The sequence below is a fragment of the Colius striatus genome, chromosome 1 (assembly GCF_028858725.1).
Source record: "Colius striatus isolate bColStr4 chromosome 1, bColStr4.1.hap1, whole genome shotgun sequence".
Taxonomy (NCBI): Eukaryota; Metazoa; Chordata; class Aves; order Coliiformes; family Coliidae; genus Colius; species Colius striatus.
Window position 1 is genome coordinate 197,612,449 of NC_084759.1, and position 16,736 is coordinate 197,629,184.

Below are 16,736 nucleotides of genomic sequence, written 5' to 3' on the forward strand. Positions count from 1 at the left end.
CCATTGTTCCCTGTGCCCTCTGCTTAGATTTCCTGGAGCAATGACAAGACATAGCCCCTCATATGTTTATTGAAAATCAGCTTTATAAAGAGAGGTAATCTCTGTGATTTTCCTCCCAGGCAACAAGTCAATAGCTACACTGTCTAAATGTGGTACTAGATTTAAATATCTCTATTTGGATGCTAGAGTTTCTCCATGGTTGCAAGTAGGTTAGCCTCCTACTTTATGTGGCTAATATGACATGATAGGAATACTCACTAGGAGAATTTCATTTGAGCTTTGACACATATCAAATACTGCAGCTTGGTCATAAATTATTCTTAAAACATAATGGAGTTTTGCCTCACTAGGACTTAGAGGTGTTTTTTAATCTGTAAAGACAGGTTAACTGATCCACTTTTTTTGAGGATTGGACTTTTTTTATCTGGACCTCATTTATGAAATTCAACAAGGAGAAGAGTAGAGTCTTGCATCTGGGAAGTACAGATTGGGGAATGAACTCTTAAAGAGTAGTGTAGGGGAAAGGGACCTGGAGGTCTTGGGGGACAGCAGGATGACCATGACCCAGCAATGTGCCCTCGTGGCCAAGAAAGCCAATGGCATCCTGGGGTGGAGTAGAAGAGGTGTGGGCAGTAGGTTGAGAAAGGTTCTCCTCTCCTTCTACTCTGTCCTTGTGAGACCACATCTGGAATATTGTGTTCGGTTCTGGGCTCCTCAGTTCAAGAAGGACAGGGAACTGCTGGAGAGAGTTCAGCAAAGGGCCACCAAGATGATGAAGGGAGTGGAGCATCTCCCTTATGATGAAAGTCTGAGGGAGCTGAGGCTCTTCAGCTTGGAGGAGACCAAGGGGTGACCTCATTAATGTCTACAAATACATAAAGAGCAAGTGTCAGGAGGATGTATCCAGGCTCTTCTCAATAATGTCCAATGATAGGACAAGGGGCAACGGGTACAAACTGGAACATAAGAGGTTGCAAAGAAACACAAGGGAAAACTTCTTCACTGTGAGGGTGAGGGAGCGCTGGAACAGGCTGCCCAGGTGGGTTGTGTAGTCTCCTTCTCTGGAGACATTCAAAACTCATCTGAATGAGTTTCTGTGTGACCTACTCTAGGTGGTCCTGCTCTGTCAGGGAAGTTGGACTAGATTGTCTTTTGAAGTACTTTCCAACCCTTAAGATTCTGTGACTGATTCTGTGATTTTAAGCCTCCAAGATTATAGTAGTCAGGTTTTTGTGTATGCAGTTATACTCTTTTAAATACTTAATTGGATATGAGGTAAAATGAAATAAAATGCAATAAGTTTCTAGTTAGAAGTCACACTATAACCTCCAAACATTTAAACAGAAAGATTGTAGTCCTGGTTTGCTACAGGACAGTTCAGTATTTGGGCTGTACCTCCATCTCAGAAAACCTTTGGGTGAAAATAACTAGGTCATTAGAATATTTACTGTACACAACTACTACATGTTTTTCTATCTTCAGATTTTTTAGACATTTTAATTCTGCAGAAATTTCAAGACTTATATATGTACAGTTACACAGCACAGTGCACCTTGAATACTTGCAGCTCTTCAAGAATCACTTCTTCCATTGATTCTGTCTCTTGGTTGTAAATTGTAATGACTTTCAGCACAATTCCATTATCTGGAAATAAAGTTTAAAAGAGAAAAGAAACCAAAACAAAGCTAAAGATTACAACTGGTGGAAGCATTTATATGGCTTGATAATGGATAGAAAATTATAAATGTATACAAGGAGTTTCTGTATTGCTGTTATTGATGAGTATTCTTACTCTTGGAAAATAAACACACATGTCAATTTGTCCCAAGCAAATAAGAGTTAACTGAGGAATCCCTGAATTATATGGTTGACTTGTATTTTTCAGACTCTGGGTCACAATCCCATGTTATGCAAAAGGATCAAAGAGGGTGACCATATTTCAGATAAAGAAAGACTAGGCAGGAGCTGAGTCCACCAAGACAAGGGAGTGTAAAGTAGCTCTAATTATAGGAGCTGAGTGTTTACACTAGTTAGGAAACTACTAACTATCTTTAATTGCTGGCAGCAACTCCTTTCCTCCAGGCAAAAGCGCAAAAACCTTTGGGTTCATTGTTCATTTTACTCATCCTCCTCTAGAGAAACACTGAGTTGCTGTTGAGATGAAGGTGTTAATCAAAGGAAGATGAACAAAACAAAACAAAAAGAAAGATGCACATAAAAAAAAAGCCTAAGGCATGTTGGAGTTGAGATTTATCAGCCTTTCTGTCACTATAGTTCTTGCAGGAAATTAAAACATGCGAATAGCATCTGGTCTTCCACCACTTCAGCTTGGTCTTGCTGACTATTATTAGAATAGTCTTGCTTTCCTTAATCTGAAAATCTGTCATCAACATTGGCAAATATCACTTCCTTTCTTCTGTTACTTTCAGTCACCTTTGATTTACAGGAGAAATATTAAACAGACAAGCACTGGGGAAAATATTCAGCAAAAGATCAAAGAGGCAAACATAAAGAGGAACTATTAAACTGAGGTCATACACCACTTCTCAAAGAGAATATGTAATCAAAGGCATCCATTTTGTGAAGGAACAGTAAAAAGAAATTGCATTCTGAGCTCTGATTTTCGTAAGTCCCTCTTTGAGTGCTGCTGACAGACACGTGAAAGCCCTGACACTCAGATTTTGCCTTTGATGAACCCTTCTAACCTGCACTGCTACCCTAAGGAAACTTGCTCTCCTGTAAGACCCTGTTTACTTATATTATGCAGCAGGTGTTAGACTTGGATAAAAAAGATTAACCCTTTCTAATTCTATAGTGCCAAGAGAAGCAGTCAGTTTTTTGATGGGAGATTTGCCAGAGCAGAGGTTGCAGAGTTCGTTTGAAAGTTTCTAAGGCCTGAATTTCTAAGATGGAAGTTCTTGTCACCTGGGATTACATATCTTGAGAAAGCTGCACAGCTGTTGGGTGCCAGTCCAACAGAGCTATAAAGGACACACTTTAGTCCCCTTGGATTCAACTTTGCTGAACAATATCACAATTACAAATACAAGTGAAAAATATGAAAAATCCAGGCACCATTGTAAAATCTGTTGTAGATAAACAAGTAACACATGACACAATGTTTTATAGACCACACCAAGTCCAACATCAAGACCATACTTAGGATATTTAACAGCTCAGAAAACAGCACTAATATAAGTAAGCATTCTTTTGAATGTTCTCAACACTGAAATATGCTTATCAGAGGAACTTCATTAGTACAAAATAATTCACTGAAGCTGCTTTCCTAGACAAAACAGTCAAAATTATTTGTGATGCCACTCCTGTTATTAAATTGATAAAATATGAGTGCATGAATCCATGGATTTTTTCCAGGCAGATTAGATGTGACTAAAGTCTTGTCTAGTTTCAGACTTTACTCTTATTTTCTTAAATTTTCTTATTTTCAAATAGCACTAGAATGTGGTTTTTTTCTCTGATTGTTTAGAGTTGGTGCAAGCCTATGATATATTTTAATGATATTTATTTGGTAGCTGTTTAAAATCCTCTTTGGACAAACTCTCCGTTTCTTGTGAAAAAGCCACAAAAGAAAGACAAGAAAACTTGGCAGAAAGCTTCTAACTGTTTCTTTTTAAGTAACTTGGGTATTTCCTCCTTCCTTCCTTGTAATGTGTTGTAACCCAAACCTGGAAGCTGGCAATTTCTTTTTAATGGTATCAGCTAGACTTGTGGTCTCCAGACTTGGGGAAAATAAACTGTGGAAGAAAGACAATAACTGGAACTGATATTTTTAAAATCATGTCACCTTTATTTCTCTCAGATCTCTACGTCTCAGCTCAGAACTATGCTCAGATGCATGATTGTGTTCTAAAGTTTTAAAAATAAGGCCAGTTGATCAAGAATTTAATTTTATATTCTTATTTGGAAAGAAAAAAATAAAAGAATCCTGTATTTAAATTTCTCTTCATAGTCTTTAAATGTTTCCCTGTGATTATTTTCCTATCAAACGTTATCATCTCAGTAAGGCACATGTCTAGAATCACTATCTGTAAGGTGAAGACTGGTGCAGTTGTAGAATGATTATTAAAAAGCAATGTTGTGACCTGATCTAGTTGGACCTGCTTCTTCAGGGGGGTTGGACTAGATGAATTCTTAAGGTCCCTTCCAACCCTACCATTCTATGATTCTTTGAATGTTGTATTGATGAATCCTGATTGATAACAAGCTAAATATGAGTCAGAAATGTGCCCTCGTAGCCAAGAAGGCCAACGACATCCTGGGATGCATCAAGAAGAGTGTGGCCAGCAGGTCAAGGGAGGTTCTTCTCCCCCTCTACTCTGCCCTGGTGAGGTCTCATCTGGAATCCTGTGTCCAGTTCTGGGCTCCTCAGCTCAAGAGGGACAGGGAGGTGCTGGAGAGTCCAGTGCAGGGTCACCAAGATGATCAGGGAAATGGAACATTTTTCATATAAGGAAAGGCTGTGGGAACTGGGGCTGTTTAGTCCGGAGAAGAGGAGACTGAGGGGAGATCTTATTAACATTTACAAATATCTAAAGGGTGGATGTCAGGAGATTGGGAGATCTATTTTTTCTGCTGTAGCTAGCAACTGGAACACAAAAGTTCCACTTAATTATAAGAAAAAAACTATTTCACTGTTCAGGTGAGGGAGCCCTGGCACAGGCTGCCCAGCGGGGTTGTGGAGTCTCCTTCCTTGGAGGTCTTCAGGACCTGCCTGGACACGTTCCTATGCAACCTGATCTAGGTGAATCTGCTTCTACAGGGGAGTTGGACTAGATGCTCTCTAAAGGTCCCTTCCAACCCCTACCATTCTATGATTCTATGATTCTATGTTTTATTTTTGGGCTATATACAATTTCATTCATCCTGGAGGTAAAAAATCCAATTGAATTGTCTTCCTTTCTTTCTTTATTTACCTGTGCCAATGAACAAGACATCATATTGCCCATCTTCAGCTTCCACTCTGTCCACTGCTATTTGTTTAAGGTTGTACTTTCCATCTGTTTTAACTAGTATCGGTCTCTTATGAACAGGCTTGATGGGCTGATACATCAGTGGATGGCTCCTGGCAAAATGGACAGCTTCATCAGGATAGTCTTTAGTGGTAGTGTACAGACCACCATTCACCTTGCTGGCACACTGCAAAAACATAAAACATAGGTTATCCTGAAGGTTTGCCAAATACATAGTCAGGGGTGTTTTGTTTTCAGAGGTAATGACAAGCCTACTGAAAACCTGTCATAAAAACTGGCACAGTAAGAATCAGGATGGCGAATTCTATGCTTTATGCATGTGTGGACTATTAATGGTGAGAAGCCAAGAAAGGGACTGCTGAACTGAGCCTTGGCATTGTCGTCCTTAGAAAGAGGGTGCTCCTTCCTCACTGGCATATTAAAAGCACAAAAAACAGTGGCAGTTTTAGATTTTGACAAAATATAGTGCTTATGTCTTCTCTGAATTTATATGCAGATGTAATCAAAATAGCTGTTGACAGAGTTAGGAGAAAGGGATGTCCTATCCCAGTAGAGACATAGCCTTGTAAAGTCAGCAGAATACTAATGCTTGAAATCAATCTCTAGTCTTATTACTTTTTATTTCAAAATGTACTACCAGAACAAACTAAACACATCTAACAATTAAGCCAGGAGCAACAGTAGTTCTTAATCTCAGGCATTCTAATAGTGTTAAGTCTGACTCTAATTCCTAATTGACAACGTATTATATATCATAGTTTAGCTTGGAATACCAATGTTTTCATTGATCAATATACTGTTTTGCAAAGCAAATAGACTTCATGTCAATGATTGATTAAAAGAGGCTTACTCCTTCAGTGAAATGTGCAATTAAGGATAATTTAATGCATTAAACAGAGAAGATAATTTAGGATGCTTTTTGAAGGATATGGTGTTCCTTAACTGAATATAGATTATGCATTTCCAATTTGCTTCATGATGTCTAACTGAAATCATTTATGATCAAGCTGGAAATATCTCAGTGGAGATATTTCCAGCTTGGAAATATCCAAGAATGGAAACCATTCCCTTTGTCCAAAAATTCATAAGAGAATGTGGCTTTAAGGAACATTTCAAGCAAAGCCACAGTAGCAGCCTTTCCCTATTTAAATTTGATTTTTCAATCAATAAAATGTAAGAAAATACTCTTTATGTTTACTGAAAAGGGTAATTTTAAACCTGTGGTCAGCTGTAATTGACAATAACAAACTCCTGCACTTGTCAAGTGGAGCAATGTTTGTTTCTACTTTTTGAGCTTAGCTACAGGAAAGTATTTGTTCAGTGTTGACTTTAAAATAATTGTCTAATCAGCCTAGTGATGGAATTTCACCGCCTGTTTGCAATAAAGAGTCAGATCTGGAGCATGAAGACAGGTTAAAGCTCTGCTTTCCATGCACTGCACAGCATATCAAGTGAACAGGCATTGCCAAGTTCCCTTTGCAACGTTCTAGCCCCAGAGAGATTTAATAAAAATAATCCTTCATAGGCTTTTCATTAATTAAATAACATCGAGTAGTCTAGAAAGGAAACAGTAGATGCAGCTGTCTCTGAAGTCTGTCAACACAATTTTTGAGGTAACTGATGTCATTTCCAGAAATATGTCTGTCTAAATGCACTAAAAAGAACCAGTAAAACAGGAGTAGAGATGATGGCAGAAGCACTGCTTCAAGCAGACTTGAGAGAGCAGTGGATCACAGAATCTGCCAGAACTTGTGCAACTCTGAACGATGGTTTTCTGGTTTTTTAGCTATGAGGTCTACTCTCATTCCTTATAGGCTCCACCTTTACCCATTCAGTAGCTAAGATCATATTGCAGACTCTCAAAGATGGCTAATAGTAGGTTATTTTTGGCCTCTTGTCGCTGTCACTTCTACAATGGGAAAGGTAGTGGGATTCAGTTTACCAATATGCTGACATTTTCGTTGGAACATGAAACCTAATGCTGTGGGCTGCAGCCCAACATATTCCTTCTCTTCATGCCATTGGAAAAGCACTGAAAAGACCTCCAAACTGTGCATTAAATGAGCAGCCAAAAATCAATCAATTAATCCTTTGTTAGCTGTCAGAGTCAGATCCTTCAGCCTTTTATGTACTCTGAAACGTATAGAGGCATACATGATTAAACTGATTAACACCCAGGAAAGACTTGTTTCCTCAATTAACTTGTTCCATCATTTGAGGAAAATTACTTGCACTCTTCTTTTACATCTGTTTCAGTTCCTATACCTTGCCTGTTGGGGAGGCTACAATTGTGTCTGTGGCCATTCAGATCCAAGGGAGAAAAGCATCGAAAATGACTGGAACTTGGGGCAGCCTTTCTGTAAATCATTGTCAGCTTTGCTAAAGTACTGGCTTGGTGTTCTCTCCTTCTTGCCAAAACCCCACAGTTTAATCTTCACTGTTAGGAGATATAAATGTAATGACTGTAGTCATTAATACTGAATTCATGCCTGTGTTTAATGCTAGTCCAAATAACATGTGAGGTGTTCTACAGCCTGGGAAAAAAAATAATACCACTGAAAGAGTCAGGACCATGTAATCTTTATAAAATATACAGACATCTGCAGTCCATGCACGGTCCTGTCTCATCTACAAAAAACTGCAAAAGCAGAAAATTTACTATACAAAATGTCAAACATGTAATGAACTATTTGTTTGAATTCAACCATTTTTCTCAAAAACTGCTAATTTACTTATCTGATTTTTTATCTTGACTCAGTACCAATGATTTTGATCTATATCAAACAAACATAGAATATTTGGTATTGCTGTCAGCACTGCTATGTTATTAGTCACAATGGTCAAATAGTATTCATAATGTTTGACTCTTATGTAATCTCTTTTTTTGAGCATCCACTTCTGCATTTTGACTTCTGTCTCTAACCCTGAGAGAAGCAGAGGAAAATATTAATTTGAGAGAGGACATGCGTTCAAAATAATACAGGAAGAAAGACTGTACTGGCATGGACTCGACAAAGTAAGAGGCTATTTCACCTCTCATTCCTGTGGTTTGGAGATAAATTAATAAACAATGTTTATATCTGCAAATCATTGCTCTTAGTATAAAGAGAATATTGATTCAGTTAGCAAAGAAAAACAATGCTGAAAGTAGTGCTCTGTAACTGTTTTGTCCCACCATTAAACTCAAGAGAGCAAGGCCCTGGTCTGCAAGAGGACAAAGTGAAGCGTGAAAGCTGAGTGGGTGGGGGTTAGTCAAACAGCTATTAGAAATGTCATTGCATCTCACAGAGTCAAAAATCAGCACTGTGCTGACATGATAAAGGGCAGGCTCTCAGTGAATGTAAACAAAAGCAGCTCTGCAACAGATGCCAAATGCTATGGGTGGACAAGCAGTCATATTCTCAAAAGGCTTAGAAGATATCCTGGATATGATACTTCTCCAAGTCAGCCTGTCATTGCCTGCTGTGGGGCTTCTCCTGCCTTGCAGAGGAAAGGGGAAAGTGAGGGAGGCTCTCGTGGTGCCTCTTCAGTGATTTGCTGATGGGGAAAGGGCACCCTTAAGCTGCACTGACAAGCAATGAACATGGAACCCCTTGTCTTGAGACGTGAGACTCACAGCCTAAGACACTACAGCTATAGAAATTTCAGAGACATCTAAAGAGGGAGTGAAACAGGAACAAGGTTTAAGATGAAGATTACTTGTAATGTCTTTGAGAAATCAAAATAGAATTTCTTATAGAAATTAATTACCTGTCTCTAAGCAATGACTTTGTGATTTCCTCCAGAATTTCTATTCACCAAATGAAAAATTTGAGTGCCAAGGCAGGAACAACTCTACATGAGAGCATCTGTATAGTTACAGAGTATGCTACAATAGTTGCCAGATCAATTGTGTTTTCAAGACATGCCTTGTTACTTTTTTAAAATATCATCTTCAGGGTGAAAAAAGAAATCTAAAGAAACTTTGTGAAAATTAGCAACGATTTTGCTGAGATTGATTCATTGAAATGTTATTAAATATTTCTATGTTCTTTGTAAAATGTGCAAAACAAGGACATTAAGAAGCTCACGAACCTCATTTGTGAGTGACGAAATGACACTCTGTGATGTCTGAAAGCCAGCCAAAGGACTGTGAGATTCTAGACCATTGCTTCTAGGCAGAATCAGTCTTTGGAGAAGGTGACAGAGGATTTAGTTCTCATCTACAAATGTATTTACTCTGATTAGTTACTTTTCTTAAAATGCATGTATCATTTCTAACCTGTGCACTGATATAATTTATAGAAATATTGAAATTTGATCTATTTGTTTTTAAAAAGAAACAAAAACCACTTATCTTGAAATAGTGGTTTATGTCTCTTTTTTTTTTATGATTTCTCCCTTTCACACTTATTAAATGCCCTGATTTCAGCAGGCAATAAAAGGAAAGTAAATTGCCTTATGTAAGCTTGTTTTTTTTCCAGTTATAATCTTAGTTACATTGGAAAATAATTTAATATCTCTACTTTTTACTGTAAATATAAGTATATGTTTCATCCTGGCTTTATTTTCTCATATCAAGTCACTGAGGACAACTTGTTCTCCAGAAAGTTTTATTTAAAATAACCCCTCATGGTTCATTCAGTGCACTTAAATAAACTTGATTTTTAATTTATTCCTTAGTTATATTGAATTTATCAAGATTCAGATGCAAAATGTATGCCAGCAGCCAAAATTAGAAGAATAGTAATTCTAGACTCACTAGAAAGTGAGATTCCTTCTCAGGTAATGAACTTGCTGCTTCTGAATGCAACATCTGACCCAGTTTATAGAGCTGCCTCTTTTTACCACTGTCACCTGAGGTCCTAACTTTGGGAATTTAGGACCTTAACACAAGATTGCTACACTCAGGTCTCAACAGGATTTGGAAAAACCTTATGTACTTAATTCCTCTAATTTTCTTCTGGAAATGTATAGTTCTAGCACTTCATGAAGCCTTTTGCTAAGCCATTCCACACTTTCCGAGGAATGCTAGAGTATGTATGTATTCAAATAAATATATTCTAGACTGTAAAGACTGTAAAGACTGTAAAGATGTGGCTCTTAGGGACATGGTTTAGTGGTGGATGTGACAGCCTTGGGTTAATGGTTGGACTCAATGATCTTAAAGGTCTTTTCCAACATAAATGTTCTGTGACTCTGTGATTCCATGACTGTGAAATCAGAAAGGTTTGTACATTAGCAACAGTCTGCTTTTTCTTCCTGAATTAATTTACATAGCAATGCAACAGAAAATAAATTGTACTTACTGAACCAGGTCTAGGATAAGGTACTTTTCCTTCGTATAGAGCCCAGTGGTATTCAGGTCCCTCTTTATGAGCATATGGTCCATTGAAAGCTGCTCGAACACTTGCCATGTGGTAAACACATATAGCATATCCTCTAAATATATTGCTATGAAGTAAAATTCAAAGACATTATTAAAGCAGTATGTCACATCTGTACATATATTACTGGTATTATTGAGTAATTAAAAATAAGTCATATTTCAACAGTACTCAGGGAGAAAAAAATGCTTATAGTTTCCTGTGTGCTTTTCTTATAACGGCTGTGTCTGATGTTCTTTGTGAAGTCTTTAATGTATTTATAACATTTCTCTGAGGAGGCTCCATATTGTTAGCCTAAATTTGAAGACTGTGAACACAGGCTCTAAATTACTTGTTTATAAATACGGAGGAAGTACAGCAAACTGAACTCAGGTCTTGTATGTCTTTCATTAGTGACTTAAACAGTCAACCATTTTTTATCTCTAAGAATTTCCTTGTTATTTTGGAATGATATGAACCATACAACGCTGACTGAAATGGAGTCTTTTCATATTGAGAGGGAATGTTGGTTGATATTATTGGTTACATCCTCAAGATCACTCTATTTAGATCCATCCACATAAAAATGTGGGTTTTCAGGTTTAAATTTTATCCACTGAGTTTCAGAGAAGCAATTAATATTTTTTTTAAAGAAGCATCAGTGCTCCCTAGAAAGAAATGATCTCTGAAGACTCCAGAAGGTGATTTGGATCATTTTATTTAGGTGACCAACTTTCTTTACTGGCATAGGGATCCAGTAAGATGTGCTAGGTGCCTGCATCCCTAGAGAATCAGATCTGCCTTGCATTATTGCCCAAAAAAATGAATCAAGAGAGTGAAGTAATGATGTTCTTCTCTTCCAGTTATATCCTGAACTAACAGTTGATTCTCCAAGAAACGAGTACTGTATACTTGCACTTGAGCTAGGCTGCAGTGGAAAAGGAGGCCATCAGCAACACCACCACTGGTATTGTAGCCTTTACTAAGAAGTTAGTGGGAATTTAAGCTACTACCTACTTAAACTGAATTTACAGTGGAGCTCTTAAAGGCCTTGATAGACTGCTTTTATAAGCATGCAGAAGTGCATATACTTTGTCCCTAGGATATGTTCAAGCAGAGAAACATTTAATTAATTTATGATCCCAATAGACTGGATCACTCAATGGGACTTCAAGCCGCTCTGTGTCATAGGTCAGTGTTTACATTAACAAGGGAGACTACTTTGAACCGAACAAGGATTAAACTGTTTACTATGTATATGTTAAGGGGTATTTATCATGCAGCTTCTACTTCTTCAATAGGCTGTTCAAACATTCCTCTGTTGCTGCTATTATTTCTTCTATTTTTTTACCTTGTAGTGTTGAAGAGACCAAATATCACTGGATTTTTGTTATCCCGAGTTTGCAGCAAAAACACATCCTCTGTAAAATTTAAATGCATTGTTATTGGTAGCAAACTGCTCAGCCTCCAAAAAGAAACTTCATTGTTTGTCAAAAGAGTAATCCTATTTTATACATATATCCTATTTAAAGTTATATAGATTTCAAAAGCAATCTTTAAAACCAATGCAATAAGGAAAGGCATAATTGATGATAGTCAATTCCATATGTATAGAACTTCACATACATTTGAAACAAAACATAAACAACCATTCTCTGTTAATGAATACAAGTACAATATTTGACAGTAAGATGTGTTGTCATGAAAGTATGTTTTGAATGATAGTTTTGAGTTTTTTGTAGTTTAGGATATTTACCTAATTCATCAAAATGTGTATCGATTCCATTTCGCCCGGGCACAGAGCAAACTAGCCTGGTTTTGAGGAACGTACTCCATTTATTCACAAGCATTCGCTGACCTCCCATATCATTCTGTGTGGAAAGAAATAAATGCTGATGGCAATTTGAATGAGTAAGTCTAGAAGCACAAACATCTCTGTTGAATTAGCTGCTTGTTGAATCTCTTAATGTCAGAAGCATGCATTTTCAAACCACATGTCTATTACTAACATTATTTCTCTGGAGTCAGTTTTCAAGTAGGATTGCACTGATCAAGTCCAGGTCTCTTTAAGACATGTGGATTTATAAGAATTTTTAAATTCTCTACTGCATCCATGGATAGTTTTAACTGTACAGCTGACTGTTGAAGACTGCGTTAGGCTTGCAAAAGCTCCTCTCACAACTTCATTCTAAACTACTGAAATTAATTGATTTCCTTAGCTTCACATTGAGACCTTAAAAAACAGAGATCTATTTTCATCATAAAAGTAGAGATATCCAGAGTAGTTGCCTCTGTGTTGCAAAACTAGTTACAGCTCAGATAAGAATGTAAAAGCTGGGGGAAAAAAGCTAGTTCTTGAATCATCAGCTAGCTGTTTTTTTGTATTCATTACATCTAATTGGAATTATTACATACAGCTGTGAAGTTTATGTTCAGATGATAAAGGATCTGGAGTTTTGAACAAGTAGAAGAGAAGTCTGTGAGATTTTGGCTTCACTCATGGCTAGAGATAAGATATTCAAGTGGATGTGTTTCAGACTAGAGTGAACTATTACAATATCTACTCAGACATCTAGCAGATCACAGTCCAAAGACTTCTACTTGAGATCTCGATGTAGGCTTGAATTCAGAAAGCCAGTTGGCTTTGTGAACATTAATGTTTTAGACTGCAATTTGGTACTTTGTAAATTTCATATATTTTAAGTTATACATCAATACTCCTTAAGAAATTTAAAAGGTAGTATGCTGGTGAGCATATGTGACATAAACTATTCATTGAGGTGACAGAGGACTCTTTGTTTTAGGAATGTTTCTCCTACAGTTAGGAGGGGGAATGCTTTTCTTTTTTTCAGAAACAAAATCAGATGTTAAGAGATAAGCTTCTCATTCCTTTCTTTAATCAAGAAGATGTAGTCCTAATGGGAACGGGAGAGACTTACTGTAGTTCCATTAATAGAAAAGGAATGCACTCAAACTTCAATTGTTCAGAAGGGACCAATTATGAGCAATTTAATCTGGGACATGATATACAAACAACGGTTCTCTCCAGCAAATACCTGAGATCTCCTTCATGTGTATGAGGCCAAGGAGCCAAAAAGAGATGAGATCAACACAACAGGACCATGTCCTGCGTGGATAATAGGTAATCATGCAGGGCTATGGAGGGAAAGAAGATCTTTCCTAGTGACTTTACCACTCCTTCTGGTAACCTATTTCCTGGCTGCAATAATAATTTGCTAGACAATTCAGTCCTTTGTTCTAGTTTCCTATCTGCACAATTTGTCTTAGTGGCTGTTGAGAAGAAGAGGAATGACAGATGAAATGCAAACATTAATTAGTTGTTCCTCATAAAGCACTATATGGATGGCTGACATTGTACCCCTCCTATCATTCTTCCATCAGAAAGAGTTTTTAAAAATTTTCAAAATCACAAAGTAGGTGAAATTGGCAGGGACCTTTGGAGATCATTTAGTCTAAGGAATTTTCTCTAAGTAATTTGCTTTGAGCAAGTTGCTCAGCAAAACGGCTCAGGCCTGTGTGCAATCAGATTTCAAATAGCAGCAAGGATGGAGACTCTGAGTGAACTATGTTACTGTTCAACTACCATGGCAATAAAATTTCACATTTCGTGTGTTTCAATCTGTGCCCATTGCCTCCTGCTAATCCTGCTGTCTAATAGGGTAGCCATCAACATAGCACAAATGAAGGTGAGATAAGTCTGCTACTTGCTGACAGGATAGAAAGGTAAGAGGGAATGTCAGAGGGGACTGGTAGCTGTGCTGGTCCTGTTAATGAGGGGATGGGAGATGATTTTGTGAGAGCTGCGAGAGATTCTGGATGTACAGCTAACACTAAGAGTGGTGTAGCATTTATCTGTATTCGCAATATGGATGGTAAGAAAGTCCTGTGAGCAACTGCAATGACTGTTACCATATATTAGCACAAAGAGAAATGGAGTTGAATAACAAGATTTCTGAACTTTACTCTCCTCTCTCAGCAAAATCCGGCTTCATGCCCCGATTTTGGATCGCTTTTGAATTTTCTAATGCTTGAGGCTGTTTAGATGTAGGGTTTTCTTTCAGAACTATAACTTACTCTTACACACGTTAACAGATGCCATATTTGCCTGAGGGAGAAGACCAAAGAAATGAGTGTGCCTCTTCTATCATTTAGCTGGAGAATCAGAAAAAGAATCTCACCGCACAGACACGTCCCACTCTGGTGTAAATGGCATGAGTGCTTGTGTCAGCCTCTAATGCTTTTTCAGTAAAGAAGAAATATACTTTGTTGTCATCGTGGTCTTCATTGTCAGGAATCATGTAGGAGCCAACGAATTTTGGTTCTTTAAAAGAAAACAAAAATTAATCGAATTCACATTTATTGAAACAGTCAAAATTTTTCAATCTTTAAAATCGACTGGTAGCTAAGAAAAAAAATCAAAGAATCAGAGATCTGTTATTCAGAGAGTTACCAAAGTGGAGCAGAGTGATACAAATAGGGTGATACAAATAGGGAAAACTACTTTTCTTGTGGTTATCTGTAGAACATATGGAATACATCAACATAAAAATATTTTTACAGCTCCAATTCACTCTTGCATTGTATGTGTGCAAGATCCAGTCACATTCTCTGGGGTTTATGTATTTTAATTCGGATTAGGTGAAAAACCTGGTCCTAATATGCACATAATGATCTCAGGTGTAGGACTGTCAACTTTGGACAGATAGCCTTTTAGTTCAAGAAAAAGCTCTGGCAGTTGAGCTAACAGATGTTATATGAACATATGTCTTCATAGATAGAAAATATATTGTATATCTCTGTCATGAAATAAAGACTTTTTTCTTTTATTGTGTTTTGACATTTTGCTAAAAAGTAGAAACGGAAGTTCAGATTTCAGTCCATGCCTGTGTGCCTTTTAACCCCACAGTACTAAGATCTGTGAATGATTTAATCTCATCGAATTGTAGCAAAGCTTTTACAAGTTCTTTAAATGGAAATGTCACACATACAATTAGCATGATTTCTTAAGAAGCAATGAGTAATACAAATGTTTGCTGAAGTCCTGTTCTCTGTGAAAATAGTCACCACTTTTTAAGACATTGGCAATACTTATTTTCTGAAGTGTTTAATATACATTTAAAAATAGTACCTTTCTGCAAATTTGAATGTCAATTATAGAAGGAATTAAAAGTTTGAGATAATAATATAGAATTCTCTATTTAAAATAATGAAATCTTCCATAGAGAAGAGTATAGAAAGTTCATTTGCAAACATCCACCTGATTGTTGTTACCCATATGTAGCCAGTCTAAACATTCTGTTTAGCAAGGCTCTAAGCATTGGTCTTTAACTCTCCATTTAACAGAAATTTTAACACTTCAAATTTCAATTACATTTCTCATTGAAGAGTGTTAATCAGTTTCTAAATTTCCCACCACATAATTTTTCTCCATATTTTTTTGTGGAATATTTCAATTTTATTCTTTACAATTACCTACTTTAACTTTTTCTTTCATTTAACTGCATGATCATCAGATGTTTATTATTTTGAGTTGTAGCATGATATCTCTTTACTATACAATTTGGCAAAGATTGAGCTGCTTTAATGCAACATGAAGAGAAAATTATCTCATCTAGAAAAAAGAGTACTGTATTCTAATTAGAAGTTCTCATTAATTATATAGAGAATTTAACAGTATTATTTTAATTACACCTGGCATATCATGAAATAATATAGAATATTCAGAGTACAAATTTACAGCAATTTTAAAAGTGAAAAATGAAGGATTTGAAAGTTCCACTTATTAAATGCAGTATGTAATCAAAGTAGCTATTTCACTTAGTTCATCCTGGAAGGGAGTTCATAAAACATTTAATGGATAAAAAGGCATTTTAAACAGAGTAATTTCCAAATGGATATACATATGCATGAACAATATCTTTTAAATTTCTGATTAAACAGAAACTGTCTAGTAATCCAAAACACCTCTGCTTGTTCTTTCTTCTTCTCATACCTTTCAACAGGCGCTCACTGTCGGGTTCAGTTCTCAGGTGAGCCATGCGATTCATGGTGCGGAATAGAGCAGCATCTCTTCCCCAGTAATCACTGTAGAGACCAGTAAAAAGTTCACCACCTGCAGGTCATACATTAAAAAACAAAACAATTTGGGAATGCTCTACTTATTAATTTCATTTCATAAGTTTGGAACTGCATTATAAACATGACTAATTAGTATTTGCTCAGATTTTGGTAAGAAGTTGCATATAGTCTAAAGGGCATATGGATATTGTTCCTACTAGCACTGCAACATTCAGCATTGAAATAGTATGAGGATAAGAATTTAAAATTTTGTTCATGGACTTGGCCTCACTTTCAAAACTGACTTTATGACTTTGGGGTA

At 36.8% G+C, this 16,736-nt stretch overlaps 1 protein-coding gene across 1 annotated transcript in view; it reads right to left on the reverse strand.

Annotated features, from left to right (window-relative positions):
- SEMA3E (semaphorin 3E) overlaps positions 1-16,736 on the reverse strand; it is a 145,154-nt gene that overhangs the window by 16,003 nt on the left and 112,415 nt on the right. The window contains exons 6-12 of the mRNA XM_062019731.1: positions 16,350-16,469; positions 14,536-14,678; positions 12,093-12,207; positions 11,688-11,757; positions 10,280-10,424; positions 4,935-5,157; positions 1,553-1,644 (exon numbers count right to left, since the gene is read on the reverse strand). Of these exons, the coding sequence (XP_061875715.1) occupies positions 1,553-1,644; positions 4,935-5,157; positions 10,280-10,424; positions 11,688-11,757; positions 12,093-12,207; positions 14,536-14,678; positions 16,350-16,469 (908 nt within the window). The remainder of the gene's footprint in view (positions 1-1,552; positions 1,645-4,934; positions 5,158-10,279; positions 10,425-11,687; positions 11,758-12,092; positions 12,208-14,535; positions 14,679-16,349; positions 16,470-16,736) is intronic.